General features: G+C 32.8%; 6 protein-coding genes across 6 annotated transcripts; 3 read left to right on the forward strand and 3 right to left on the reverse strand.

Annotated features, from left to right (window-relative positions):
* Window positions 1-4457, forward strand: LOC112756158 (uncharacterized). Its single transcript, XM_025804615.3, has 7 exons — window positions 1-945; window positions 1421-1509; window positions 1591-1750; window positions 2754-2849; window positions 2993-3115; window positions 3405-3667; window positions 3967-4457. Exons 1-7 carry the CDS (start codon window positions 807-809, stop codon window positions 4075-4077), a joined length of 981 nt encoding a protein of 326 aa, XP_025660400.1. The 5' UTR covers window positions 1-806; the 3' UTR covers window positions 4078-4457.
* A 3212-nt stretch (window positions 4458-7669) lies between these two features.
* On the forward strand, window positions 7670-9746 carry LOC112756160 (uncharacterized). Its single transcript, XM_025804617.3, has 2 exons — window positions 7670-8538; window positions 8893-9746. Exons 1-2 carry the CDS (start codon window positions 8359-8361, stop codon window positions 9331-9333), a joined length of 621 nt encoding a protein of 206 aa, XP_025660402.1. The 5' UTR covers window positions 7670-8358; the 3' UTR covers window positions 9334-9746.
* A 1493-nt stretch (window positions 9747-11239) lies between these two features.
* LOC112756159 (succinate dehydrogenase subunit 5, mitochondrial-like) lies at window positions 11240-14705 on the reverse strand. Its single transcript, XM_025804616.2, has 4 exons — window positions 13285-14705; window positions 12297-12607; window positions 12020-12205; window positions 11240-11448 (listed from the first exon to the last, which is right to left on the reverse strand). Exons 1-4 carry the CDS (start codon window positions 13460-13462, stop codon window positions 11392-11394), a joined length of 732 nt encoding a protein of 243 aa, XP_025660401.1. The 5' UTR covers window positions 13463-14705; the 3' UTR covers window positions 11240-11391.
* A 301-nt stretch (window positions 14706-15006) lies between these two features.
* Window positions 15007-16134, forward strand: LOC112756161 (probable carboxylesterase 2). The gene has a single exon (XM_025804618.3). The coding sequence runs from the start codon at window positions 15007-15009 to the stop codon at window positions 16006-16008; it is 1002 nt and encodes a 333-aa protein (XP_025660403.1). The 3' UTR covers window positions 16009-16134.
* Window positions 16135-16154: 20 nt separating this feature from the next.
* Window positions 16155-19351, reverse strand: LOC112756162 (26S proteasome non-ATPase regulatory subunit 14 homolog). Its single transcript, XM_025804620.2, has 6 exons — window positions 18972-19351; window positions 18311-18488; window positions 17663-17744; window positions 17061-17237; window positions 16789-16956; window positions 16155-16582 (listed from the first exon to the last, which is right to left on the reverse strand). Exons 1-6 carry the CDS (start codon window positions 19111-19113, stop codon window positions 16391-16393), a joined length of 939 nt encoding a protein of 312 aa, XP_025660405.1. The 5' UTR covers window positions 19114-19351; the 3' UTR covers window positions 16155-16390.
* A 2381-nt stretch (window positions 19352-21732) lies between these two features.
* LOC112756163 (patatin-like protein 2) lies at window positions 21733-27471 on the reverse strand. Its single transcript, XM_025804621.2, has 7 exons — window positions 26900-27471; window positions 25994-26175; window positions 24888-25077; window positions 23894-24058; window positions 22968-23270; window positions 22663-22838; window positions 21733-22012 (listed from the first exon to the last, which is right to left on the reverse strand). The coding sequence occupies exons 1-7, from the start codon at window positions 27053-27055 to the stop codon at window positions 21934-21936; spliced, it is 1251 nt and encodes a 416-aa protein (XP_025660406.1). The 5' UTR covers window positions 27056-27471; the 3' UTR covers window positions 21733-21933.
* Between the last annotated feature and the right edge of the window lie 314 nt (window positions 27472-27785).

The following is a 27785-nucleotide window of genomic DNA, read 5'->3' on the forward strand; positions in this document are numbered from 1 at the left end:
TCATAATTTGATCCAACTTGAATCAAATTAATTAAAGCTTTAATAACCATCGAGTTATAGTTCAAATGACATAATTTTTCATGTTATGGTTCGAGTCTCTCTATGGTTAAAAAAAAAAAAATTACAGCTCTAATAAGTTCATACTTTGAACCCTGTGAAAGAAAGAAAAGCAAGTTTCCATACTAATTACAACATGTCTTACCCATGGAAAAAGCAAAAGGAAAGTTTGATTCCCTTCTGAAACAAAAAAACCGGTGCACGTTAGCATTTATCAGCAACACTGCAATATCAACAGATAAGAACAACAACAGAAGCCATAGCTGGCCTAATCAGAAAGAAGCGCATTTTAGCAAAGACCGAGAGAGGTCCACCATCAATTATGGCTATAAACCACCGAAATTATTAGGATTTACGCGATCCATCTTAATTCCCACCAACTTACACAACCCACAATGAAGAACAAGGCGCACATTAGCACAGAATATAATAGCCCCACATAGCTTCCATGTGTCACCTCCAAAACTCAATACTGAAACCCAACACACAAAGCAAATCCAAAACTGTGAAGCAGAAAGAACGTAACTTGTTAACGCTTTTCGGGATTTTTATTTTATTTTTTATTTTCAAAGGAACAAGCGTTGAGCTTTGGATCTATTTGGGGGGTGCCCAGGAAAAAATCTTCAAAACCCAGGTTCAAAATTTCTCCCTTTTTGGCAAAGTTGGAAACTTTTTGTTGTGGGCAATGGTGGGATGAGGATTAAAAAGGAAGAAAAGAAGAAGAATAAGAAGGTGGAAGAGGGTGTGACATGGCAAGAGGGAAATGGGTTTGTTCTTACAAGAAGATCACCCTATTTATTTGCTTCGTCAACATTGCCGTTGCACTCTTCTGTCTTCGCTCTCTCTATGCTTCTATCTATATCTACTCCGGTAGCGTTGGAAGGAACAGTTAAGTCAATTTTCAATCTCTCACTATGTCTTATTTTTGTTTCCTCTACTAACAACAAAAAAGGAAACAATAGGAAAGTGTATGCATTGTGTTTTTTAGTAAGTTTTTGGACCAAAAACAGAAAGGGTATTGCTTTGAGTAGTTTTAGACTAAAAACATTGATTATTTTTTATAAATCTTTTTCTATTTGATTTGGTTTCTACTGTTTTAAGCTATGGAGCAGGGTACTGCTTTTTTAAACCAGAAGACATAAATAGTATTGCAATTATAGTTCTAGACTGGACCATATCAATTTTTTGAAGCCCCTTTTTTTATTTGTTTTGGTTTCTATTTTGCTTTCAGTTGTGGAGTATATAGGTCACTACTTAATGATTTGTGTTAAATTTGAGCCAAATGAATAACAAGGGTATTGCAATGAGTAGTTAGAAACCAGAACTTTATTTTTATCAGTAGTGTAAGCCCCCTTTTTTTCAGCTGTGTTGTATAAACCAGATCAGATTCAGAAAATGGAAGAATCAGAGCAAATCCGCAAGGCGCACAAACCAGTGGAGTTAGTAAAATGGGTAAGAACTGTTTTCTATTCTACCTAACTTCAGCAATATTTTTTTCAGAAGCTAAATTAAATTCAATTGTTTTGCAAGTAGGTGAAGAAATTTGAAGGGGAGTTTTCAAGTGAAACTGTGGCAGTTGAGTTGCCTCAGCATTTGAAACAGAAAATAGTTGATGAGGTCCTGCAGAGACTAAGGAGCTTGAATAGTAATAGAACAAACAGTTCCGACTCCCTCGGCATTGATAAGGAACGGCGTGAGTGCTTTTAAATTGTGCTAGCATATACAATTCCATCTATGATGGAGCATTGATAGGCACTTTGTGTAATAGTAAAATTCTACAAATTGTGGTTGAGCTAATAATATCATCTGTAGGAGTGGAAGCGCATGGTTCTGCTATGCTTATTGTCAAGTTCAGTTTATCAACTATTTTGGTGACATTGATACAGTTGTTTTATTACTTGATTGACTTATCTTCAGAACTTTCAAATTTTTGAAACATGTAACAATACTTATAAACATGTCGATAACTCTTCATTCACCTTTGAAGTTTGAGATCATCCTTATAATGTTTACAGAAAAAATGGTTTACCATTCTTGATGTAGTGATTGACATAATTGAGGAGTATTCTAAATTAAATTGAATAGTGATATAGGGAAGCCTACGTAAAAGTAGACAGTGGATTATTGAGCTACCACAAACTTCCACATATAGTTTGAGATAGTTTAGAGTTTTTAATGATAATAATATACTTTCGTGTTATAAGCAATGGATCATGGATGTGCATGTACCTGAGGTTGACTGTTTGAAATGCACACTGATTGATTTATTAGAGGGAAATTATTCAATAGTTTCATGTTTTAGTTGATACCGGAGTTTTAGATTGGTGATGGATTAATAAATGTTGAGAGGGTTTATGATAGGACACAACAACTTCATCTGAAAGATATATTCAGCTCTACATCTCAAGAAAAGGCTTCATTTATTTGTATGTGAATCTTTTTATCCAACTACTGTGTATAAAATATCAGTCACACTGCCAAAATTTTTTTGTTAGAAAGTTTCCTCCTTTGTTGCTTCTGAAAGTGTTGGGGATATTTATCTTGAGAATGGGAAATTGAGCTCCCTTCTTATATGAGCAATAAGTCATTCTTTTTTCTGACACAAATTTTTATTTGGTTATGTAAATGCTAAATTGGTAGTATTTGGATGATATTTTATTGCAAAATTATCTTTAACATAAACTCATCCAATACAGAAGCAGTAGAAAACTGGCGCAAGGAAAGATTGAATGAGATTAAGTTGGCCCTTGTTAGAGGGACTTCGAGCTCAAGCATCAATTTTGAAGAGGCAGGTATGGCCGTATGGGCAATTGATTTTCTGTGACATTTCCTACATTTATGAGACACGTTCTTGTCTTCTGCACATTGGTAATGAATGCTCACACAAATCTTTGACACTTTAGTATTTTACAAAATATCTATTTGAACTTCGTAGGCATACTAGCAAGAGCTTTGGATTCTGGTTGGGATACGCTTTCCGAAGAAATTGGCCTTTGGATACCTGTTCAAGTTGCAAATGAGGAACATGATGACAAACCAAATGGTGCCGAGGAGTTTGGTAATATCATGTTCTTTAGACTATTTTTCTGAGTCAACCTCCAGTATATTCTCTAACAAAACAATGAATAAAGTTGTTCCTTTGTTTTCTTAATAATGAACCTGTTTGGTAATGGAATGATGAGGGACAAATTTGCCATTTGTGGTTTACTCGATGTCATTTAAGTTGTCATTTGATTTCTCTGGGATCAATTAACAAATTAACAATGCAAGGTGTCACAGAATCTTGAAATATGCATGTATCTTTTCTTTCTGTGCTAAAACAAATTTTTGCATGTGACAATCCACAGACGAAGAAGTTCTTCCGGGTAGGCCCCTTCCACCCGTGTGCAATGCGGAACTTCACACAGATTATGGTGGCGATGCAGTTCGATGGGGTCTTACTCACCCCCAAGATAGTGCAGCCGATTGCTGTCAAGCTTGCTTGGACCAGGCTAAAAACGCCAAAGAAGGCGAAAAGAAATGCAACATTTGGGTTTATTGTCCATCAGAGTTTGGGTGTCATTCTCCGGATATTTATCAGCACAAACATCAGGAATGCTGGCTGAAATTTGTAAGTTAGCCTTTGATACTTACATATTCTGGATTTGACAAATTGCTCTTGAACATGGTAATCAAACTCAAAAGAGTTCGCGTAAATTTGTGGAACTTAGGGGAACTAAAACTTGTAAACTTGTTAATTTTATCTGAGGACCTAAACTTGTACCCAGAAAAGTTTACTAGTTAACTCAAGAATTTGATAATCATGCTGTTGAAATATGAAACAATGTCTGGTTTTAAAAGTTCCCATTTATTGCTGTAGTTGTTCTTCTCTGCTGACTAATTTATACCTGCATGATATTCTGAATCCAGGCTGAGAAACCGAAGCTGAACTTTAAAGATAGGTATCCGGAATGGTATCGAAATTCGCATCCGTCTGCACCCGTGATTGTTCCGTGGGCCTCTGGAGTTGTTAGCGCATGAGCCAAATAGCTGACGCCAAATGTGACAAAATCAACTGTGGTCCAGAGCTACTTTCTAGACTTACAGGCACATAAAAGCTAGCTTAGGAAAGCCTTTGCCATGCTTTGAGGATCATAGTATGGTGTTGGTCAACATATTTTTGCCCCCTATTTTTACAGTTAGAAAGAAAATTTCAGAGGAAGAGAGGGTTTTCCCCTAATAGTGATTTAGGAATTAGGACTAAGGTTTTGGTTAAAGTGAGTTCTAATCACCGAGGCAATGTGAGTTAAATAGATGAGAAGGAAGTTGTTTTTGTTGTGATCAATGTATCTGGTATTATCATTCATTTATCTGTGGGATTTATATTCATCCCACTCAAATATAATTCCTGCAATTGGTAATATTGATGGTCCAATTCATTTATCTGTGTCTGTGAGTTTTGATTTGAAGGGGCCAAGAAAGGCTTGAAGTGTAAAGTGAAAGCTTTTTAACTCTTCTCACTCTTTTCCATTCATTTCATCTATTCCCCTACCAAACTCCAATTCATAAATGCACTTTGAAGTATTTGTTTTTTAGTTGATAATATTAATAAGGAGTGTGTAGTTAATTGTGGTGCTGCTTGTATTTTTCTAGTTAACATTGTCAAATACTTGGACAATTGAGTCTAGCAATGTTAAGTATCTCCTTGCATCCAGCTTCGGGCATTAGAATTTTACTACTAAGGGTGTCTTAGTAACTTTGGTGAAATTTTTTTTTCTTTTTTTTCTCTCTCTCTCTCTCTCTGATCCACTTTTATATTTGTGAACTTAAAAATGCGCCTTAGAATGAAAAGATAACTATAAAACTTGAACCGAATTAGTAAGTTCATAATAATTGGTTTAGAATGTAAAGTGAAATTGATAGTGGAGAATGGAAATGGATTCTTTTCATTTTCTTTAACACTTGAGAGAATAAAATGTGATCTCTTACCTTTAATTTTATAAGTGAGACTAAAAATAAATAGGAGAGATTAAACATTGGATACCATCTAGTTTTTTTTACTGAAGAGGATCTATTCCTGCGATTTTTGTAAACAAATGAACAATGGGTTCTAGAATTGACTCAATAAAGTAAAAAAATACTCCATCATGAGTAAATCGAATCAAAAGAAATAATCATCCAATTAGAAATAATAAACATAATCATCTGCATATCTATTGAATTGAACATCCGCCATATTCATTGTTCACATTGTTTAGTATTCTCATTGTCTATGTATACTTTTCGTTTGATAAATTTAATTAAATTATGTAACAGTTATTAAATTAATTTATTTTTCATTTATTTTTTCACAAAATGTTCCATTCTTCCCAAAACTAGAAAGAAGAAGCTAAAGCATGGTAACCAGTAGGTAAACCTAACCAACCACGTTTCCCACTTTTTTTTGTTTAACAAAATTTCCAAAACTGTAATAATCTAGAAAATGTAACACAACCCATTCATCACTTTGGAATAGGAATTCCAATTCTGCGATTCACCGATTCCAATTACGCAAACGAATTAGAAAGAAAAGAAGGAACTTGTCATGGGTTCGGGTTTCGGAGAATCCAATAAGGTTCGCTGGAGCGTCTTCGATGGCGTCAGGATCATTGCCGCCACGCCGGAGGCTCTCATGGTGGAGATCGACTCCGCAATCTCCACTCTCGAATACACACGCGCCACCGCTACCCTCGACTCCGCCTCCTCCTCCGCTGCCGCAGACGGCGGCGGATACGACGAACGCGTGGCGGATGAGGCATATAAGGCCGGATGCGCAGCCTTGGCAGCAGGTAAGATTGAAGAGGCGCTCGGATCTCTGAAGGTGTCACTATCGAAGTGCCCACCGGAAAAGACAGCGGCGGTGACAAAACTTCAGTCTTTGATCTCTCTCACATCCCAGCAGATTCAGAATCAAAGATCTAAATCTAAATCTAATTCTAATTCTAATTCAAAGTGACATGAGACTCTAGCAATCATTGTTGTAAATTTGAAATCTTACATGAGATTGAAGCTAAGGTGTTTGTTATTATGCCTGTGTGTAAAACAAGCAGCACCATTGAAATCTAGCTTTTTCATTCCAGTTGCTTTGATTAATGAAAGATCTTGTTCTCATTCTTTCACATCATCAAGCTCATGCTCCAATATTTTTAGCTTTGCAATTTCAAAAGTAAATCAATAAAAACCTAATAGAAATGACATTGTAAAACAATTAGAACAAACTAAGTCATCATTCAATAGAACTAACATGCCTACTCAAACACACACAAATATAACTAACTTTTATAATCATTACAATTCTAAGCAAAAATTATTTTCACATCTGATTAGATACTAGTATAAGACTTATTTAAGCTATTATCCAACCCCATTACAATCATAATGTTTAGTAATGGGGGAGCAAACATTTATGCCATAGGAAATAAAGGTTAGCCAAATCTCCTTGGATTTCATCTTATTTTGATCATTTGAATAAATGAAATGTGATTCTTCTTATTATTTTTCTTGTTCATTTTTATTCTTTGTTATTAATCATCCTAACAAATTTTGGAGAATAACTAATGTTAGGTAGCAGACAACTATATGAGAAAAAGAAAAAAGGAAAACTATTTTTGAAAAGAAGATATATATAAATAATGAATGGTTTTTCTCTATTCAAAAGAAAAAAAAATATAGGTTTTTTTTAGTTTCGATAATTTTATTAAAATTCGACATAAATTTTAAAACTCAAAAACCACTTAAAAATTATTTAAGAAATTACTTATTAACTAAATATCTTTATATCAAAACTAATTTGAGTTGATCGAGTTGTTTACTCACTCGTTTGCTTAAACAAGTGTTGGCAGAGGAAAACCAAAAAAAAAAAAATTTATAAAGTATAAGATCTGTGATTTATGAAATGTGCCAACTCTTTGATAGCATAAACCATAAAGTGAGGAATAGGCATTGGCAAAACATGTTGAGCCATGGAAGGGTAACAGTCTTATCAATGAATCAAATTATTCATACATAGGGCCTAGGGGTATATAGAATCCACCTTTTATGTCATGCTAGTCAATTTTAAGTGGATGCAATAAGGCCACTTAGCTCAAATAATGTACCAAAGCTTTTGTCAATTTTTGGATTACTTTTTCAATTGGGGGACATAGACATTATTGACCAATCAAAGCAAATTTATCTGATAGCAGTATCAATTTGGTGGCATGTCCTATTAACCTTATCACTTTAGCTTTAAGTTCATCTCTGAATAAGCACTAACACAATTAAATTAACAAATCTATGAAGGCTATTCATGGTAATTAAAGGTAAATTAAATTACTGTGCTTATTATATAGCAGTCAAACAAGCATTTGAATTACAAAGAGAATTTTGTTTCCATTCATTTAAAAGTGTCTTCTAGGCCATTGATTACTTGCCTTTACCTTCAAGAACGGAAGGCTTAGTGGCTTCAGTAAGTTGCAAGGCCACTATCAATAATAAAGCAGCTCCATTTCAGGACCAATGAAACGTACATACACTGAATTATTGGTGTTCATTAATTAGTAATAGGTTTTTTTTTCTAAAAAAATTAAAAACAAATACATTACTTGATTCACCTGAAACGAAATTAATTACACAAATGTCGTTTCTTATATTATATAAATCATGCTAAGGTTGTGTGAGTTAGGATTTAAATGTAAATCGTCACATCTTACGACGATTTACGTTTTTAACTTTATGCATGCAAATCATGTTAGGGTGTCCTAAGGTTAGGAAAGTACATAAATTGCAAAAATTAATTAGAATTTAAGTCTTAAATCAATATTCAATTAGTTAGATTGACAAGTACTTCTTTCTAAAAGATCAATTTGAAAATTAAGCCTTAAATACAAAGAACTAAGTTTTAGAATAGTCATATTCTCTATAAAAATTTCAATAATACTTAATTAGAATTTCTTTCAGTAGTAGAAGAATATTTGTGGTTTTATCAATAATTGCATTTTATCCCCCTTGAATTTTCATCAACAACTTGAATGATCTAAAGTGTGCAAACTACCTCAAATAAATACATTATACTTCCCTGATGTTAGTGCGAATTTTCCACCTACGATTTTAAAATTATGCAACTTTATTGTGTTTGTCTGCATATTTCAAAAAGTGTAGGGGCTAATTTGTAATATTTTTAAGTTTTAGAGATCAAAATACATATGATGTAAAGATTAGAGGAGTAAAAAGAAATTATCTTAAAAAAGCATATATATAATGTATTCTTCTCTTGTATGACAAGTTGATTAATGAAATTCTAGAATGGGTGTATTCTATCATGAAGATCCACCAAACCACCACACAAAGAGATTCAAAATATTTGCAGCTACCATAAAGGAAGTGTTTTCTTTCAACTGCCAAAATTCTTGTAGAAAGCTTTCCATTGCAAGCCTTGATGATGAGGAGTTCCCAGCAATCACTGATCTTGAAGAGGAACAACAAGTATGTATATTTCACTTCACCACAATCCTTATAACATGATGTTTCATTTTCATTTTTTTTTTTGCATACCACAAACCATAGTTGAAAGGTGGTTGTGCAAACTAGAATTCATTTCAACATATTTGGTATAATCATTATTACATTTCAACCATAGTTTTTTTTGTTTAATAAATGTTATGTAAACAATGATTTGGACAAAAGTATTATATCTCCATTTAGTTTTAAGCTTTAACATGTTTTAATAATTATCAATCAATACATAAACTGTTTTTTTATTGTTAGATCAAACAAACTTTTTAATTTGAATGTGAAATTCATTGTTAAGCTTTTAAAGTTAGTTATACTGTGCTTTAGGTGGTTGTTATGGCGGTTAGAAGGCGCCAAGCCATGGAGAAACAGAAGCACAAGCCAGGCTTATATGTCACACAAACTATAACAACAAAAGAAAAAAAAGAGGGTGGTAATGAAGAACATGATGATCAAAGAGAAGAGTTTTGTTCTGTTAAGAGTTGCTTCTCATGTTGTTCTTCTTCCAATGCTGCTGCTGTGAGTGATGAAGCATTCTGTTCTGTGAAGACAAACCTCTCGAGATGTAATTCAAGCATCAATGAAGCTGTTGAGTTGTTTCCGCCGCCAGAGTATTGGAAGCGTTCGATTATTCGGGAGCTTTGTCATTGTGAGGGATGGCCTTTTGGTCTCTGCCGGAAAGCTGTGTTGCTTCCACCATTGCCTAAGTCACCTTCTGAATCATGGTTGTCAAGAAAAATACAAAGAAGTTCTACGGATGCTACTTGAAGAGCATATTTAGAAGCATGATAGTGATGACTGATGAGTGATAAGCAATAAAAATTGTTGGATTCTATGTTGTTAGAGTTGGTATTTTGAGACTTTAAGGTCACGGGTTTCTAAATCCGAGAACAGTTGAGGTATGTTATTTGTATTCACCTTTCTTGTATACTTAGTTGACAACACTTCTTTGTTATTAAATCCAATGATAAGAGTGCATAATAAGAACAAACTAGAACTCAGTCCATACACCCTCTCAACCCCATTTTTATGTTATCAATGACAACTATTTTCAGTTTCAGTCTTAAACTGACTCCTAAGTATATATAGATGCTGCTTATTTTGCACTTCATATTACTGTTATATCTCAGCAATTGTATCAATGAGAAGATTAATGATATAGTACCAATAAAGTAAATAAATTCTGTGTTCCTACCTACTGATTTTGTTAATTGAATTTTTTTAGATCACTGTTATAGAATTCGACCCAAGTTGGAGAAAGAATATTTAATTTGTGAATTATCCTCTCGGCAATGCCAACAAGAATAACTCGAATTAAACAAAATATACATCATACTAAAAACGTATAGAAACTAATAACCAAAATATAACAGATCCTCAAACAAACAAATAATGAGTAACATTATGTGACAAAACACGAATATATCTCTTCATGTCTTTTGTTGAGTACTCAAGTGTTATGTTTGCCTTGTTTTGACTTTCTCCCAAATGATTTCACCATGCTAACCACTCGTATCATTAACCACTCGTATCATTCTAATTTTGCCGACTCACTTCATGTATCCCACTTTCATTGCCATGCACTTATATTTATGTGATCTATTTCACTCAATAATTATTATTTGTCATAGCCACACTCTCTCATTCCTTTCTTGCCTTAAAATCTTCAGGGTTTCTATACTTGACCCCAATATTTTGTAGGAAATGCTTTATTCCATAAGCTTTATTTCTTAGTTCCATTGCTCCCAAGAAGTACTTTCCTCCGCATTTAGCCACTTTACTATCCTCTTGTTGTCAATAAAGATCACAGTACCCTCATTGCTATCACCGCCGTTGTCGCCAAGATGCCCTGCCACTGTGCCACCGCTAGAGAAGGAGAGCTCGCCGACTGTCCTGCCCAGCCCAGCTTGGTTTTGTGACTTTGTCCTCTGTTTTGGGGGAGGGATAGAGTTGGATATTAAAAAGTTACATGAAGGTGTTTTTGAAAATAAATGTTATTAAAATTTCAGTTGCGTCTCTAAAAATTTTAATTTCCATGTCTCTATTGTCTGGAGCTACGAGACACAAAACAGTCATCGAGTCTCAGTACCAATACTCTATAGGCCCATACCAAAGGCAGTTCATTTTCTTCTTGGATATAGAAATATAAACATCTGAAAACAATACTAATTAGTAGAGCTATGGTATATCTCAAATTCTCAATTAACAAATGGATGAGGACTTCTTAACCATGGTGATAAACGGGCATAATGACAAAAATGGGTACCAAAATTTAACAATATGTTTTGGCTTTGTTACAGATAAACTAACACTGGTTTTTCTGCTGAATACATCTCCCCATTCATGAAAACGGACTCAATTCAATTAAACATTGTTGATGCTTCCATATTCTGTTACATATCGCCAATAATGTATTATATTATTACCAAAAGACCAAGTGAACTCAGCAGGAATCAACCACCTAAAATTATAGCATTCCCCAGCTTCACAGAACATCTAGAACAGTGTTTTCACCATCCCTCATAGAGGCGAGCTTGTGAGGTTGTTACTTGCCACAAATCTGATCGCCTCTATTACATGTATTTGCAGGTATAACATGTATGCACGAATAACAAAACTAAGCATATAAACAATGAACAACTGAAAGAAAATAATGTAAAAGGATTTTATCAAGTTAACAAAAAGTAAGCCCTCTTATTTTCCATAGCATCAATCCGTTTAGAACAAAAATATTAGGAGAAAACACACATTAAAGGGTGTACGGGCATCTGAAGCATGATATTTGCAACACAAAAACAACTATGACATTGATTCTAAAATGTCTTTCTATGCTCTTTGCTCAACATAGGAACCTGCAAGTCCAGAGGTTCCAAGAACAGTTACCTGCAAGAGAGAACCATGATTAGAAAAGATAATAGAAAATGACTGCAGTTATTAACAACTACAACATAGCAGAATACCAAATTAGGAAACTTTGTGAAAATAATTCAAGGAAGGATCGGAGAACAGGGATGAACAAGCTGAAAGGATAATCAACAAAATCTGCATACATTCCAAAGACTAGAGTAAATGTTGCAATTTGCAAATGCGCACAAAATTTGAAATCATAGTTTGTTGATTGGGTGCTGATGGAAATTTCGCGTCTCCTTGTCGTAAACCACTAATGATGCTGTGCTGTCGAATGGTGGTATCATGGCAAATACCAGAGTGAAAGTGGCAGCTTTTTTGCATAGTTCACCTGAATTTTTCATTCAGCCATGGGGGTTTAGAAACTTGCCCCCATTGGCCACCATACTCCACCATGGACAATGACTTTTGAAAGCTTAAATATGCTTGAAATATGAATCGGAGTTTGAAGAAGGGGAAGGAGTCCTTGACCCGCAACAGATGGAGGAGGATTTATTCAATCACATAGTTTGGGTAAATAAGAGGGAACAAGTGAAATCTATGATACCTTTCCCCACTCTGAACCAAGGCCACTGCACCTCATTTTTAAGTGTATCATCTTTGTGCCCAACTCGGCCTCCACCTTTTTCCGCAGATAGGTCTCATCAGGCCCGAAGGAATCCAAATAGGTTGAGTAGCGATTGAAAATGGTAATGAGAGCATTTTTCATATGCTCTGGCAAAGGCTTTACATCCTATGGAAAGAAACCAGATTATGAAATTAATTTGAAGGGTGAACAGGAACGTAATGTCATCTTATAGGTGAATAAAGCTAAATCAAAATACCTCGCCACTCATTCCAACACTGTCATCCAGTTCCATTTTTAAGGTAGTTAGGATCCCACCAAACTCCTCAACAGCTTCAGCTGCCCGAAACACGTTAGTCACAGTATCCTTGCCAGCTTTGTCATCTGTATCTTTGGATAAAGCTGCCTTCGCATCTTCAATGACAGAATCCGGAAGATCACTCCAACTTACAGCCATCAAATCCTTCAAGAGATTGTGAAGCTGAGGGTCTTTAATGTTAGGCGTGTGGGACACATCTTCGCTATAGAATCGCAAGCTTCCCAAGCCCATTGAGAGAGGAGCACAAAATTCTGCAACAAAATCAACATAGTTTGTAGCCTCCACAAAAGTATGACTCACATCCAGAACGAAAATGAGCACAAGATAATAACTTCCTTTTCCAAATTAACACATCTAGAATTTGGAAGTTTTGATCTGACTCTATAGCAGCAGCATCAATTTTTGCAACGTAAACCATTGAAATTCAAATAGTAGCATCACGGTAATGCTTTATTCAGCTTCAACATGTCACAAAAACACACCAACCCCACAATGCATTGAAATTGACAGCCAGAAAAGTACCAAACAATCCTAATTTAAACTATTAGATGAGTGTCTTTGTCAGTGAATGATAATTAAAACTTTCATAAACTCAGCTAGAAATTTCAAAAGGAATCTAACCCAATATAAGTCCAATATGCAATAGCAAGGGATTATTAGTTCATTTCGGGCATTACACATCCAAGTCAATTAAAACATGAACTTTAAGCTCACTGAATACCTACATATATATCTTACAGGGTCCACATCAATAAATTGAATACTTAATCAAATACATAATCCAATCACGAAAAGGAACCCTAACTCCACATTAATTTAATCATTAAAAAATCTAACTTTTAGACAATGTTTTCGGATCAAAATCGACTTGTTTAGCCAAATTTCAGCTCCTAACCCAAAAATATAGAAGAAATCGTCGAGTGTGTACCTTGAGAGATGCGATTAGGGTTGCGAGAGGGAGAGAGGCTGAAAAGGGCTGGACGCAGAAAACGGTTGAGGTGGCGAGGAGGAAGGTTGTGGTGGTGTTGGTTGGTGGAAGCGGCGAGACAGCGAGATCTGGAGGAGAGTAATCGGAGAAGTGATCTGAGTGACGCCATTTTCTGCATGTTTTAGCACTTTGCAGCAACAAACTCAGAAGAAGGAAGAACGAAAAGAAGGAACAGCAGCTGCTCGATGCAACTTTTTTCTCAGTTTGCCCCGGTTTTGTTTCTCAGGAAATTTTTGGTTAAGGACACTAATGACGAATTAAACTATTGTAATAACTAATAATTAATAAACTATTAAAATTAAATTGTGTCACTTTAACTCTTTTTTTTTTTGGAACCACTGTCTAGGGAAGTTAGTGCCACTGTGTAAGAATGCTTATTATACGAATTTAAATATTTAATTTTTATGTATGTATTGTGATTTGTGAATATAAATAGAGATAATAGTATAGTATCAGATCATCTAGTTTTAAATTTATTATTTAAAAATTTATCTGAATTGCTTGATAATTATGTAAAATATTTTATATTATAAATATATTAAAATTAAAATTTACACGTAGTAATCTATTTTATATTTATATTATTGTTAACAGGTAAAATATATTAATTAACATAAAATTAATTATAATAATGAATATTCGATTAGATAAATTTATGTATCAACTCAAATATCCAAGGTTAGAAACACAATATTTAAAATTATTTTATTTAAATTTATCAACTCAGGTAGGTACCATTTGACTATTAACTATAAAGTCGTTAAAATTGTGGTTATAAATTTAGAATGAAATACTAACTTGGTGTTATTCTTATTGCTATTTTGACTCAACTATAAAAACACCAATATGTTGCTGCCATGGACCGAATGAAGGTCACTTGACATTAGAGATGGCAAGCGGGGAAGCCCGCCTTGCTCGTCTAGTGAGGCGGTCTTAGAATCTTAGCCCGTCCTGATTAATTGCAGGCTGGCGGGCCAAAGCTCTTCTTTTTTTTTTTTAACTATTGACTACTAAGTAATATATATAATTTCACAACCATATTAATAAGTTTATAATTTCTAATGGCATAAAAAATTATATTTTTTATATTCACAAATATTAAAATCTTTGTAATTATAAATATCTAATAAATATAATTATAAACCAAATTTTCATTCAAAATATAAGTATAAATATTCTCTCCAAAATAAAATAAACATAATTCAAAACATAATTATAAATATTGTCTCCAAAATAACATAAACATATTTCAAAACACTCCATTTTTATCTTCATACTCTTGTAAGTTAGGTTGGGGGAAGTTAGGTTTTGGCAAAAAAATTACAAAAATACCCCCTCACTAAAAAAATCTTAGCCCGGCACCCCGCCCCGCCCCGCCAAAGCCTGCCAAAGCCTGTAGTTTAAGCGGTGCGAGTTAGGCGGGCTTTTGCTATTTGGCAGTCCCAATTTTTCAGTCCAGCCCGCCTTTTTTGGCGGGTTACGCGGGCCGGCCCAGCGGATTTAGGCTCGTTTGCCACCCCTACTTGACATTGACATGAAGACCAAAATCCTCCACAAGAATTATTTATTTTGCTAGCAGCCAAGAACTATACATTCAAACCAACACCATCCATCTCAAAGCTTCTCTTATCCTCACTGAATTACTCTCCAAGCCTCAACTCCATGGAAAGCAGCACAAACTCAACAACCATAACCGATGAGCAACCACAAATAGCTCAAGAATTCCCTCATATTATTCGTGTCTTTACCGACGGTCGTGTTGAAAGGCTTAGGGGAACAGATATTGTCCCACCTTCCCTTTACCCTCACAGTGTTGTCTCATCCAAAGACATCACACTTGACTCGCAAAACAACATCGCCGCACGTCTCTTCCTCCCCCCACCACAAAGCACCCATAACCACAAGCTCCCTATCGTGATCTACTTCCATGGTGGTGCCTTTTGTGTCAACTCACCCTTTAATGCAGCATATCATAACTACCTTACTGCTTTGGTCTCCAAGGCCAACGTTGTGGCAGTTTCTGTTCAGTATAGGCTAGCACCGGAACATCCTCTTCCCGCCGCATATGATGACGCTTGGACTGCACTGCAATGGGTGGCTTCTCATGGGAAGAACAATGGACCTGAGCCTTGGTTAAATGAGCATGCTGATTTTGAAAGAGTATTTTTGGCGGGTGATAGTGCCGGTGCTAACATAGTTCATAACATAGTTATGATGGCTGGGCACCCTGATATGAATCTTGGCATAGATATTCTAGGGGCTTGTTTGAGTCACCCATATTTTTGGGGTTCAACTCCGATTGGATCAGAAGTGTTAGAACTAGGTAAAAGGGAGTTAGTTGATCGATTGTGGCCGTTTATATGCCCATCAATGCCAGAGAGTGACAACCTGTGGGTTAACCCAATGGCGGAGGATGCACCTAGCTTGGCTTGGTTGGGTTGTCGGAGAGTGTTTGTGTGCATAGCAGAGAAGGATGTACTGAAGGATAGAGGGAGGCTTTACTATGAGGCCTTGAGTCGAAGCGGTTGGACCGGGGTGGTGGAGATTGAGGAGACTGAAGGGAAAGGTCATGCATTTCACATACATGATCTTGAATGTGACAAGGCAAAGGAACTGATCACAAGCATGGCTGAATTCTTTAACAGGGACGCCCCTCCATTTTAGTTTTCAATATTACCATTTTGTTCTTTCTTCACTATGTTCAACTTTTATTAGAGTATGTGACTTTATAATCTTTCAAGCCAATTTGTGCATGTTTCAACTAAATCTACAAAACATTGTTATTGTAAAGAATGACTGAAACCTCAATGTCTGCATAATCAAGAATCATGAATGTCCCCTTGTCATTTATAGATATTAAAAAACAAAAAGGACACTATCATTGTGTAACAAGCAACTTGCTCTTCTTCCATTTGAAACAACCATATTATAAAAGCAGAAAACGCGTGCTAAATAAATAATTCCTGGTAGCAAGTCTAGAAAGCGCAAATAAAATATAGCTTGACATGATCGGGAAGAACACATTGGATGATGCTAGCTCTAGCCTCTAGAACACGACCGTGTCGAGCATCATTCCCAAGGTCTGAACAATGTTGGAAGACATCAAATTGGAGACATGCTCCTCAAGGTGCTTCTTAGCATCTTGCCTCCCCACGTTAGCAATTGCGAGTTTTTCTGGCGGTAACTCGTCTTCCTCCTGCACTGCCTTGTTGTACTTGGTGGCTAATGATAGCATCTCCTGTAAAAGAAAGATTTAGGAATATGACTGGGGGGTGTGCCTATAATATAAATACCTAAATGGCTAAATCAGCAATTGCTTTGAGATTCACACTTGCTTAAATATCTATGGTGACAGATCCAAAGTATATTGATGAGCAATCTATAACTACTAAATTTTACATGAAACATGTGTATTTCTAGTTTGCATTAAGAATTTTAACTTACTTGAACAGTCTGTTCATTAGTTTTTGAATGAGAATCAAATTGTCTGAGTGTCAAACCATCAGTCCATTTCTTCTTGTGAAGATTAAGCAACATCTTCTCTTCAAGCTCATTCTTCCTGTAGTTAATTGCTATTGAGTAATAATGCCGATTCAAGCCATGGATCAGAGCCTGACAAGGAGAATAAGCAGTTAAAACTTAAAAATGGTTAACACTTAACACACAGATATTAGCAGCAGAAGCTCTGCTTTGTAAGAAATTTCGAGAACACTCACTTGTATAGACGGCTTATTAAGATGGCCAAGGTTAGAGGTTGTCTGCCGTGGTTCCTGACCCAACATCATAGTTTGTGGATTAATCAGCCGGAAAGCATCAATGACCACCTTGCCTTTAACACTCTGAATAGGGTCCACCACCACAGCCACGGCCCTTTGATTTAAAGCCTCAAAACTCTGTTATGAGATTCAAAATAAATGTAAGGTAACGCCATGGCTCATAATACTAAATCCAACATCTTGTTCTCTCTTATTAAAGCTCCTCATCATAATGTTAATATTAATTATATATTGTCCCAGTGGTTCATAATTTATATCAAACATTGAGATTAAAACACGAGAATTAATACTACCTAATTCAATTGCAGTTTAGTTGAAATTGTTGCTTAAAGCCTTAAATTTCAGAAACTCGCATGTTTCTTTTAAAAGATGCACATAGTAACACACATTGGTGTGCATCTCACTTTTTGTTTGAAGTTTGAACAAGGAAAAACATTCTTGCACTCATCTACAAATTGTTCATTTAGTCTCAAGTTAAAAAATGACACGATATTACTAGACATTCTACCAAAATGAACTAAAGACCAAAGAGAAGTTGAAACCTGTTGTGTATTGATGTCCACTCCGGAAAGCCAGCAACCAAATCCAGGATGTGAATGATACCAACCAACAACCATCTCAGGTCTGAAACAAGTATTCAAAGTCGTAACTAACAGATGAAGAATAAAACAGACTTCACTCATGGCATACAAATTTAAAGACCAACTTAACGCCTAAATATAATTTGGAAGACCAAATTGATACACATTTTAAACACTAAGAGATCAAATTGAAGTCAGAAATCTTTCGAAGACTAGATATTTTCTATTTCTCTACAGGACTAACATTTTTTGAGGGGTTTGGACTTTAGCGCACTAATTTAACATCACTCTAATGGCAATCCCATACAAACAATCCCAGGCCTAAACATACAGCCACTCCCGAAATCCTAACTAAATGACTAATCATCTATCATTGTTCTTTAAAGGAAAGGGAAAGAAATGACAGACAAATTATCATGGACGAGACATATGTGTACCCTCTACTATTTCTAACCCCAATGCCAAACTCACCTTAAATCTAATAGTATCCACAAAAATTCATTGCTATAATGGTATATGAATACATAACCAACCACATATCACTAATTCAATAATGATGAAAATTGCAATATCAAATCAAATGAAAATAAAATGAAAAGCAAAATTTACCTTCCAGTTTGCTTGAGCATATCAAGCATATTGGTCTGAAACACATGATCAACAGCCTCAACACTGACGCCAGTCCCGCTCTGCGGCATAGCAAACACATCCACAACACGAACCGTGTACTCATCCACAAACTCCCCCAACATCAAGCCCATAACTTCCATTGGAACCCCAGCCCTTCCTACAAATCCACACACATGAGACCACACCACATTAAACCCAGTTTTCAAAAACCAAACTTTATGGCATGTTTGTTTCAACAACTAAAAAATAGTCAATCCACAATGAATTCTTCTATGTAATTGAAAAAGCTAAAAACTATCTTTCTCAGAAGCTACTATCCAATCTTTCTATATATCCGTGAAAACTGATTTTTTTTTCCATGCATAATAATCAATTCTGCATACATAACCAATTCTGATTATAAATTAACTTTAGCTCAAAATAGCTAATCCAAACATAAACTAGGGTTCACGTAAACACTCAAATTTTCTCACATAACCGAATTAAGGTAAAAATAAGCTAACCCAAAGACAAGCTAGGGTTTCCAAGCTCAATTGAACAACAAAAACAGCAAAATAGAGCAAATTAAAATGAAAGCGGCGAAATTAGCTCTGAGTAATGAAAGATAACGAAGCTTAATGGGTTCGTGGTTAGGGTTTACCGTGTTTGAGCATTTTGAGAAGTGCGAGTGAAGAGATGTAGACTTGCTCGGAGGAATCGAGGGTGGGGGAATCCGGTGGTGGGTGGCCCAGTGCTCCACCTGCACCCGCAAACATCCTCTGTAGCCTCTCCATACCTGACATCAACTACAGATTCAAAATCTAAAGAGAGAAAAAAATGGCAAAGAAGAAGCCTTGTGTTTTCTTCTTCCTTTCTTGTTAACGAAGACAGAAAGGTTTTTGAGGTTTCTTGTATCTGCAGGATGCTATAATTTGGTTAATGGCTTTTTGCAGAACAAGGCTTTTATGTTTGTTTTATATCAGAAACGACGACGTATTGTTGAGGGGGGAGAAAAGAAAGGAAAAATATGTAACAAAAAATAAAAAAGAAAAGAGGCAATTTAGCTCATTTTGTATTGGGTCTTATTTGGGCTATTTTTTATTGGGCCTTATCAGGCCTGTATAATAATAATAATAATAATAATGTTTTGGGCCTCTGCAAGTGCTCCTTGGAAGAAATGTCAACTGAAGAATCAATTCTAATCAATATATTATCGTTAGGGCTGACAATTGTTAGATAGGGTAAAGTTTTTCTTGAGTTGAAAATTATTTTAAAATTTTATCATATTCTATCAACTCTAATTCTATCTGCACTCTAAAGTTTTAAACATTACTCTACTCGTAGAAAAATAAACAAATTTCAAACAAATATAAAATTCAACTATTCCAAATTTCATACATATTAATAAAATAGAAAATTAAAAATAATAAAATTTTAAAAAAATCTAACATAAAATTACAAATAATATGATCATCAACTAGTTTAGTAATTATTTCAAATTTTTATAAGAGAAAATTTTTATAAGAGAAAGATTGTAGATGCAACACTCACTTTCTTCATTATATATATATATATATATATATATATATATATATATATATATATATATATATATATATATATATATATATATATATATATATTAGGGGTGTGGATAGGGTAGGGTAGGGTATACCTTGAATCCGTATCCTACCTTATCCGCATGCAAACTCACACCGCATCCTACCCTACCTGCAGACAAATTCACACCGCATTCTACCCTACCCATAGCGAGTAAGATAGACAATCTTATTCGAACGGATTGATCCAAATTAAATACCACGAATAAAATATAGATTGCCAATGCTAGTCAACCTGCAGTTGAACAAATTTAGTTACGTTAGAGAGCCACATTATTAGATGCTCATAAAATATTATGAGAATTGATTAAGCATCCTAATTGGAGTTTAATTGTTAATATGCCAATATTTGTATTAACGTAACGATATATAATTGATTTTTTTTTACACTAGAGATGCATATAAATTAAATCATTCATACCAATAACCTCTTCTAAAGAACAAATTAATTGAAGATAATAAGTTTAATTATATGCATGTTTATATTCGAAAGGAGAATGCTAAAGGCAATACTTTTATATAGTGAAAAAATAGAGAATTAGCTAGTGATTATTGGCACAACACACCACCATGAATGAGGTTGAATTCATGTGTATTTCCTTTTGGATCTTTGTTGGTGAATTGGTGAGCAGGGAGGTAGGTTGGTGCAGCTGATGTGCCAATGCATAGGGAGGGAGGTAGGAATTTAATATATTTTTTAAATATGTCTTTTTATATATGTGTTTAAAATATAATAATTAATTATTGTTGGCAATAAATTCGCAGATAATATATTGATACCTTATATTTTTTCTTATTTGTTTATAATTGCGTGAGAAAATAATTTTGTGAGAGAAAGAAAGAGATATTCTTACAAGAAAATAATAAATAATTGCGGTATATATAGAGATTTGCGACTACTTTAAACTGTCGTTACAAAGATTACCATGGTGTTTGATAAATTGTTAGCCTAAAGTACCGGCAAATAGATTTACCGAAAGTTTATAGTCATCGTTAAATGATAATTTTATTTGATACATTAATTTTAAAATATAAATTTGTAGTGATTTTAAATCGCTGCAATTTATAATTAATGCATTGATTTAAAAATTATATGTAGATTGAATAAAAAATTTTACATAAAACTGTATATTGTGAATTGGGCAAATTACAGATAAATTGAACCATTTGAACATTGAAAAATAACCCGATTTTCTAATATGGATTTCAACTTAACCAAACGCACCCAAATTTATGATTCATATTCATATTGGGCCAGGAAAACTAATCCCTTTGGTATCGCCGTTTTTCTTTTTTTTTTGTGATTAAACAAAAAGAAACAAAGAAAAAAAAAGAGATTATCCTAAATCAATAAGCATAAGATGCTGAAGCTCATCACAAGGTTCCAATCAAATAACATGAGTTGGATTGGTCTTGACCGCATATTTCGCCAGTCAATCTGCCACAGCGTTAACATCACGGGTAATCCATTCAAAATCCACAACCCAAGGTCTTGATATAAGCTCCTTATCTTCTGAAGAATATTCGTCGTTTTTCTTTAAGCAAATTAAAATTAAAAGAGAAAAAAAAAGTTCATTTTCTGATAAAACAAAATCCGTTTAATTTAGTCCAAGATGGTGATCTTTAATTTTTGATAAATAATCCAAGATGACAGAATGCATCATATATATAATTCTTTTTTACCCTTTGATTTCACTTTATAGTTTAATACTATTCGAGAATTATTCCAATTACTAAAAAAAATTAGTTTTATTAATATCACGTCCAATAAGATTTAGGATTTAAAATTTATAAATCATTAAATAAAAGAAACAAACTCATAATATATTAACAAGCATGGAATTTAACAATACATGAGTACATATGACTAATCATATCTAAAATTCTAAATATTAAATTCTATTTAAAAATTATATGGTTGAACAATAACTGAATTAATGAAATTAGTAGAATCAAATGTTTCATCACTAACATAATATGAAGAAATTAAATGTCACTATCTATTTAGTTGTATGATGCCTTCTTAGTATGAGGGGATCTCATGTCACGAAGTCTCCTCTCTTGTGATAATATTTTTGCAAACCTGTAAATAAATTTAACTCAAATGTGTTAGTAATACTACTAGAGATTAGTTAAATATATTATATTTGAAATTTATTTACTTTTACTAATATGATAATACATAATTAGTTTTCTTTGTAAAATTATTTTATACCAATAATACATAAAAATTTAATTTATATTACTGTAATTTGTTACTAACTTTTCAATATATAGGTATATGTGGTATTTTAATTTATACTATTCTTGAGAAGTTGAATAATGAGCTTTTAAGAAATTATATATATACTTTAATTTTTGAGAAAATGACAACTAAGTCCTTGACCTTTTGATACGCGAACATTTAAGTTTTCGAGAATTTAAAAATACTTTTAAGTCTCTGACATTTTTTAAATTTGGACATATCGATTCCTCATGTTCGCTTGGTCCTGTGAGACTCATCGAAAAAATCAAACGTGACTCCCATTGTACTGATTTGGTTAATATGGATGAACACATGAAAGAGTTTTTAAAATAGGACAAATTAAATCCAGGGATCAATGTCTCCAAATTTTGAAGAGATTAGAGACTTAAATGTATTTTTAAATCATCAGATACTTAAAAATGTCGAAAGACCAAAAAGTTAGGAATCTATTTGTACTTTTCTCTTAATTTTTTTCTTCCTAATTTTACCTTTTGAGAGCTTCTTCATTGGTTCCTCCATTTTCTAAGGGTTCAATTTGACCATTCTCTAAATTAACCCTAGAAACCGGTTTCTTCAACAAATTATCACCAATTTGGCAAAGTCTCTCCAAATTCTCCTTAGTAGAAATATCAACTGAAGAATCATTTCCAATCAATGTGTCATCCTGCAAAATATGATGAACAAATTCAAAATCACTTAAGCTTAATATTTAACTTTAATGCTTCAATTTCAATAATATATAGAAGAGATAAAGATATGGAAAATGCTTAGTGATTAGTGAACATTTAATTACCTGTATCCGGAGGTAATTTTCTTCTGAATGAAGTGCTCGAGTGAGAGTAGCTATATGGAAATCAACCATATCAGAACTTGATTGAGAGAAAACATCAATTAAGGGAGTGGAACCACCTTGAGTTAACCAATCCAATAGCCCCCATTTAGCTGCAACTTTTGCATTGAATTTTTCTTCATTTTTGGCTGTTCCAGTTCCTATTGAAATTATTAAGAACCGACTATAGTCCGAAGGTTTGATTGGAAAGAAATCAACATTTTCATCTATCATTTGCTTTGTTAATTGATTCATGGCAACTAAAGTCTGCAAAATCATATAAATTACACACAAAAACAAATTATATTAGTATATACTAATTCCAAAATTATTAATAATTTTTTCAATAGCAATTATTAATAATAAGAATTTAATGGCCAAATATTGACATTATAAAATTTTATCATCCCAATTATAAGATACTTATTTATTTGTTATTTGCCTCGTTAGATAATTAATATATAAGTGATAGACTCAAATATTAATTAGATGTATATTTCAGCGTAACAAACGGTTTAGTTTTTGGTTTTTATACTGAAAAAGTTTATTTAAACAATATTTATGTTTTGTAAGAATATATGTTTTGCGGCAGATTCCAGTAAATAGCGACAGTTTTTATAATCCTCTAAAAATGTGCCATTATTTGTTGGTATTATTGTAGTGAGTTTAACTGTAAAAAGACAAAAAAAAAAGTTTGGTTGTAGCGACCAGTTATTCTAGCTAAGTAGCTATTATTTAAAACCACCGCAAATAGTTTTGTCACACCTCATAAAATGGCGGTTATTAAAGCACCACTAAATCTTTTAGCAACAGTTTATAAATCCAAGAAAAAAACGCCACTAAATATCAGTTGTGTTGTAATAATGATATTAATTAACCTATAAACATACCGGATTATTAGCACAAACACCACCATCAACGAGGTTGAATTCATGTACATTATTTCCTTTTGAATCTTTGTTGGTGAAGTTATGGGCAGGCAGATAAGTAGGTGCAGCTGATGTGCTAATGCATATGTCCGAGAGTTTAGCATCCAAGCAAGGCCAACTCTTAATCTGCATAAAAATAATTCTCAAATTTTGTTAGGGTTTATTTGATCATTGGTTTAATTGCTTAGGTTTAGGTCACATAATTTTATTAGCAAACAAGAACAAAAAACAATTCAATCAATTGAGGATGAAATTTACATTGTCATTAACTAAAATGACTAATCTAGCAACCAAGTTTTTTTCTTTAATATATATAAAATAATCAATTGATTTGTCTTTTTATTTTTGGATGAGCATGCATGCTTATTGTCTTAATGTCTTTAACCTAGACAATTATATACGTTTAATTTGTACGTATAATGGAGGATGATTATAAGTATTCCAATTCCAATGAGAAACAAAAGGAAAGACAATAATCATTTTTGTCTTTTCCTATACAGAAAAGCATACGAAGACAATGAGAATACTAAATAACGTAAACAATAAATATATTAAATGTTCAATTTAATAGGTATATGCAGATGATTATGTTGATTATTCTTAATTGGATAGTTATTTTTTTTATTCGATTTACTCATGCACAGTTAATAATAGCTGTATGTTCAATTCACTAAGTGTACGGATGGTTATCTAATGTTAAAATTTAGGAAATAATTTAGGGGTGGAGTATTTTTTTACTTTATTAAGTCAATTCTAGAATCCACTGTTTACATTGTTTAAAAAAGTCATTGTTTATCTAACAAAACCGTATATATTATTCAATTGAGATGCTGATCATGCCATATGATCAAGACTCCTTGTATTGGTGGAATCAATTTTTAACACTGAACATCCAATAAATAAATAAAATAAAAGTAGCTAGATCCATCAAGATATAAAGAGAGTGAATTAAAACCTGGTATGATGAGAAAATAATTGGTTGTAAACATTTGATGTCAAAGGTGGGAATGACAACATTGGTGATTGTCTCATGCAAACGAATGTCTCCAAGTTTCTCTTTAACCACTCCATGCAAGTATTTTCCATCATATTTTGGTCCTCCCAATTGTCTTATCATCTTTGCCATCAATGTTGCACCTAAGCCTCTGCAAAGAAATTAAAATGAAAGTGATTAAATTTAATTTGGATGGTCTAAATTGAACTGGGAGTTGACTTAGCTTGGTCAGGACATTAGGTTATTAATTAAGTTATTGTTTCAATAATTAGTAGCTCATTATTAGTTGAATCGGAGTTAATTAAATTATATGATACAATTTAATTTAATTTAATTTAAAGGGTCTTGTTAAACATATTTATATTTTAAGAGTATTATAAAAAAATATTTGACTAAAAATTTCTTAAAATATTTTTTGTATTAAATATCTAACAATTTTAAATAACTTTTATTATTATATTCTTAAATTATGTTCTATTGTTCACAAAATCCTTTAAATAAATAATTGGCGTGAATTAATCCCTCAAACCTATTCAAATCGGACTTGAAAATTGACCTACCTCTTCACTAGCTTTTAGTTATAATTGATTGGTTGGGATAGAATTTTAATTACATACCAAGAATCTTATATATCTGGAACAAGATTATCTAATATTTGGTTGTAATATTTGATTACATCATACTAGAAGAGAATAAATGCAATAAATACTAAAATAAAATGGATACAAAAACTCATTTAATATGTAACTAGGGTTCAATAATTCAAGTGTTTATAATTATCTTTCTCTTAAATGTTAACATAGCATGTTCTTTATTTGAGAAGATATTATCTCTTTTTACTAGTGATATTTTGAATAATTTTTTTTTCTTTTGCAATAAGCATCAAATTTAGACTTTTAATAGTGAAATTCTAATAATATACCATAATATCATCTCATGATACTAAATTTTTTAATTTGACAGAATAAATATATAAATAATTATATTTCTAACAAATAATTTTTTTAAAAAAAATAACTATATATGTAAAAAAAAAAACATGATATATCTCAAAAGTGGATTATTACCTAGGTTGTGGAAAAATTTTTGGGCAGTGCTCCAAATAAAATGGTTTGATATCTTTAGCAGCAAAAAGGGGACGATTATTTTGATCTGGAGCAGTTAACATTGCAGTTACAAGTCCTCCAGTACTTGTTCCTGATATCACATCAAAATAATCTGCAAGTCTTGCATCTTCACCATCTAACTCCTGCATGCATGCAAAAGTTAAAATTACATACAGTACAGTTTAACTAACTTTATATCAAGATTCTCTTATTTAGGTTTTTATTTATCAGCTGGAATTCTAGAGAAAGCTTAGCTTATATATTTCACTGAACATAGACTATATATAATGGGAATTGATGCATGTATTATTGTTAATAAAATACTATTTATTATATTGATTTATAAAAACTGTTATTTAAATTAAATTAAATTAAATATGACTTCAAGTCTTGACTAATATAACCTAATAACAAGTATATCATCTTTTAATTTAATATAGTAAAATTTTAATTTGAACATAGTGTATTAATAGGTACCTAGCTACATCCAAATGGAGGAGAAATTTATGTTTTGATATAGAGAACATTTGGGAAAATAATGTTAAAATAAATAAATAAAGAAAAAAATCCAAAACAGCCATTGACAATTATTTTAAAAGACAACAAAATTTTTGACAAAAAAAAATACCAACCCGATTCTTGAGCTTTATTTTTATGGGACAGATTAGTCCTATGCCAAAAAAAGTCAATGTTATTTTTTTTGTACATGGACTAATCAGTCCTAAAAAAATATCAGGGGCCAGATTTGATTTTTTTTTTAGGACCTCGTTATCCTTTCGAAATAATTGTCAGGGGTCGAATGGGATATTCACTCATAAATAAAGCAAGAAAGAAAGCATATTTACAAATTCATATATAATCTCATACCTGAAGATGAGATTCAAGGAATTCAAGAATGGTAGCTGGGATAATGCCCCTAACACCACCTCCATCAATGCTAAGAATGGTAATTAAGTTCCCATAAGTTGGGGGCTGAAGTTCAACACATGATTTTGACCTCTGAACGGATGACATACTTGGCATGCTTATTAACAATATGAATTAGAGGATTTTGGTGCACAAATATAGTAATAATTAAATTAAAGATGAAAGAAAATATATATACTTAATTATGGTGGGTAGCAAAGAAAGTAGTATATAATATGATGCACTTATATTATGCTAAGAAAGATTTGAGGTTTTGGTATGATGATATTGGTTTGCTCATAGTGCATATTTATAGGAAGAAAGAGCCTATGAAGTTGAATTGGTTTCAGTTTTATAAGTCAAAGAGGACCAAACAATTTCCGAGTGAAGACAAAATCAAAGGCTGCGCTTATGTTGGAAAATAATTAATTTTGTGGAATTTTCTTGCATGCTGTCTGCATTTATTATTGGTTACATTGCCATAACTGTTTCAATTTGCTGTATCATGCCCTTTTACATCTTCTATTAATTAATAATTGGAAAAGTCAAATTTATTATTGTGCATAATAATTAATTATTATATTTTAAATATATGTATAAAAAAATATATTTAAAAAATATATATATAAAAATATTTTTATTAGACACAATTATAAGAAAGATATTTTTATTAAATGTATCTATAAAAATATTTTTATTAAATACCGTTATAACTAAGAATTGATAAAATTTGATAAAAATACTGTTGATAACGTAGTGAGATTGTTAATAATTAATTAGTCACATATAATTTTTTCTTTTAGCGAAAGATATGGAAGATTTTTGTCTAATAGTAGATAAATATGTT

This window comes from Arachis hypogaea, chromosome 6 (assembly GCF_003086295.3).
Source record: "Arachis hypogaea cultivar Tifrunner chromosome 6, arahy.Tifrunner.gnm2.J5K5, whole genome shotgun sequence".
Classification (NCBI taxonomy): Eukaryota; Viridiplantae; Streptophyta; class Magnoliopsida; order Fabales; family Fabaceae; genus Arachis; species Arachis hypogaea.

Bases quoted from the DNA above. Each gene is read 5' to 3' on its own strand.
- LOC112756158 (XM_025804615.3), top strand. From the start codon at position 807: ATGGCAAGAGGGAAATGGGTTTGTTCTTACAAGAAGATCACCCTATTT. The intron at 1,751-2,753 runs GTGAGTGCTTTT...CATCCAATACAG, and splicing joins CGGCATTGATAAGGAACGGC to AAGCAGTAGAAAACTGGCGC. The intron at 3,116-3,404 runs GTAATATCATGT...GACAATCCACAG, and splicing joins AAATGGTGCCGAGGAGTTTG to ACGAAGAAGTTCTTCCGGGT.
- LOC112756160 (XM_025804617.3), top strand. From the start codon at position 8,359: ATGGGTGTATTCTATCATGAAGATCCACCAAACCACCACACAAAGAGA. The intron at 8,539-8,892 runs GTATGTATATTT...ACTGTGCTTTAG, and splicing joins ATCTTGAAGAGGAACAACAA to GTGGTTGTTATGGCGGTTAG.
- LOC112756159 (XM_025804616.2), bottom strand. From the start codon at position 13,462: ATGCAGAAAATGGCGTCACTCAGATCACTTCTCCGATTACTCTCCTCC. The intron at 12,608-13,284 runs GTACACACTCGA...ATTTTGTTGCAG, and splicing joins CCCTAATCGCATCTCTCAAG to AATTTTGTGCTCCTCTCTCA. The intron at 12,206-12,296 runs GTATTTTGATTT...TTCTTTCCATAG, and splicing joins GTGTTGGAATGAGTGGCGAG to GATGTAAAGCCTTTGCCAGA.
- LOC112756161 (XM_025804618.3), top strand. From the start codon at position 15,007: ATGGAAAGCAGCACAAACTCAACAACCATAACCGATGAGCAACCACAA.
- LOC112756162 (XM_025804620.2), bottom strand. From the start codon at position 19,113: ATGTCAGGTATGGAGAGGCTACAGAGGATGTTTGCGGGTGCAGGTGGA. The intron at 18,489-18,971 runs GTAAACCCTAAC...GTGGATTTGTAG, and splicing joins TCTCAAAATGCTCAAACACG to GAAGGGCTGGGGTTCCAATG. The intron at 16,583-16,788 runs GTAAGTTAAAAT...TTTCTTTTACAG, and splicing joins CTAATGAACAGACTGTTCAA to GAGATGCTATCATTAGCCAC.
- LOC112756163 (XM_025804621.2), bottom strand. From the start codon at position 27,055: ATGCCAAGTATGTCATCCGTTCAGAGGTCAAAATCATGTGTTGAACTT. The intron at 25,078-25,993 runs GTAATAATCCAC...ATTTCTTTGCAG, and splicing joins AAAATTTTTCCACAACCTAG to AGGCTTAGGTGCAACATTGA. The intron at 22,013-22,662 runs GTAAAATTAGGA...ATTTATTTACAG, and splicing joins AATGAAGAAGCTCTCAAAAG to GTTTGCAAAAATATTATCAC.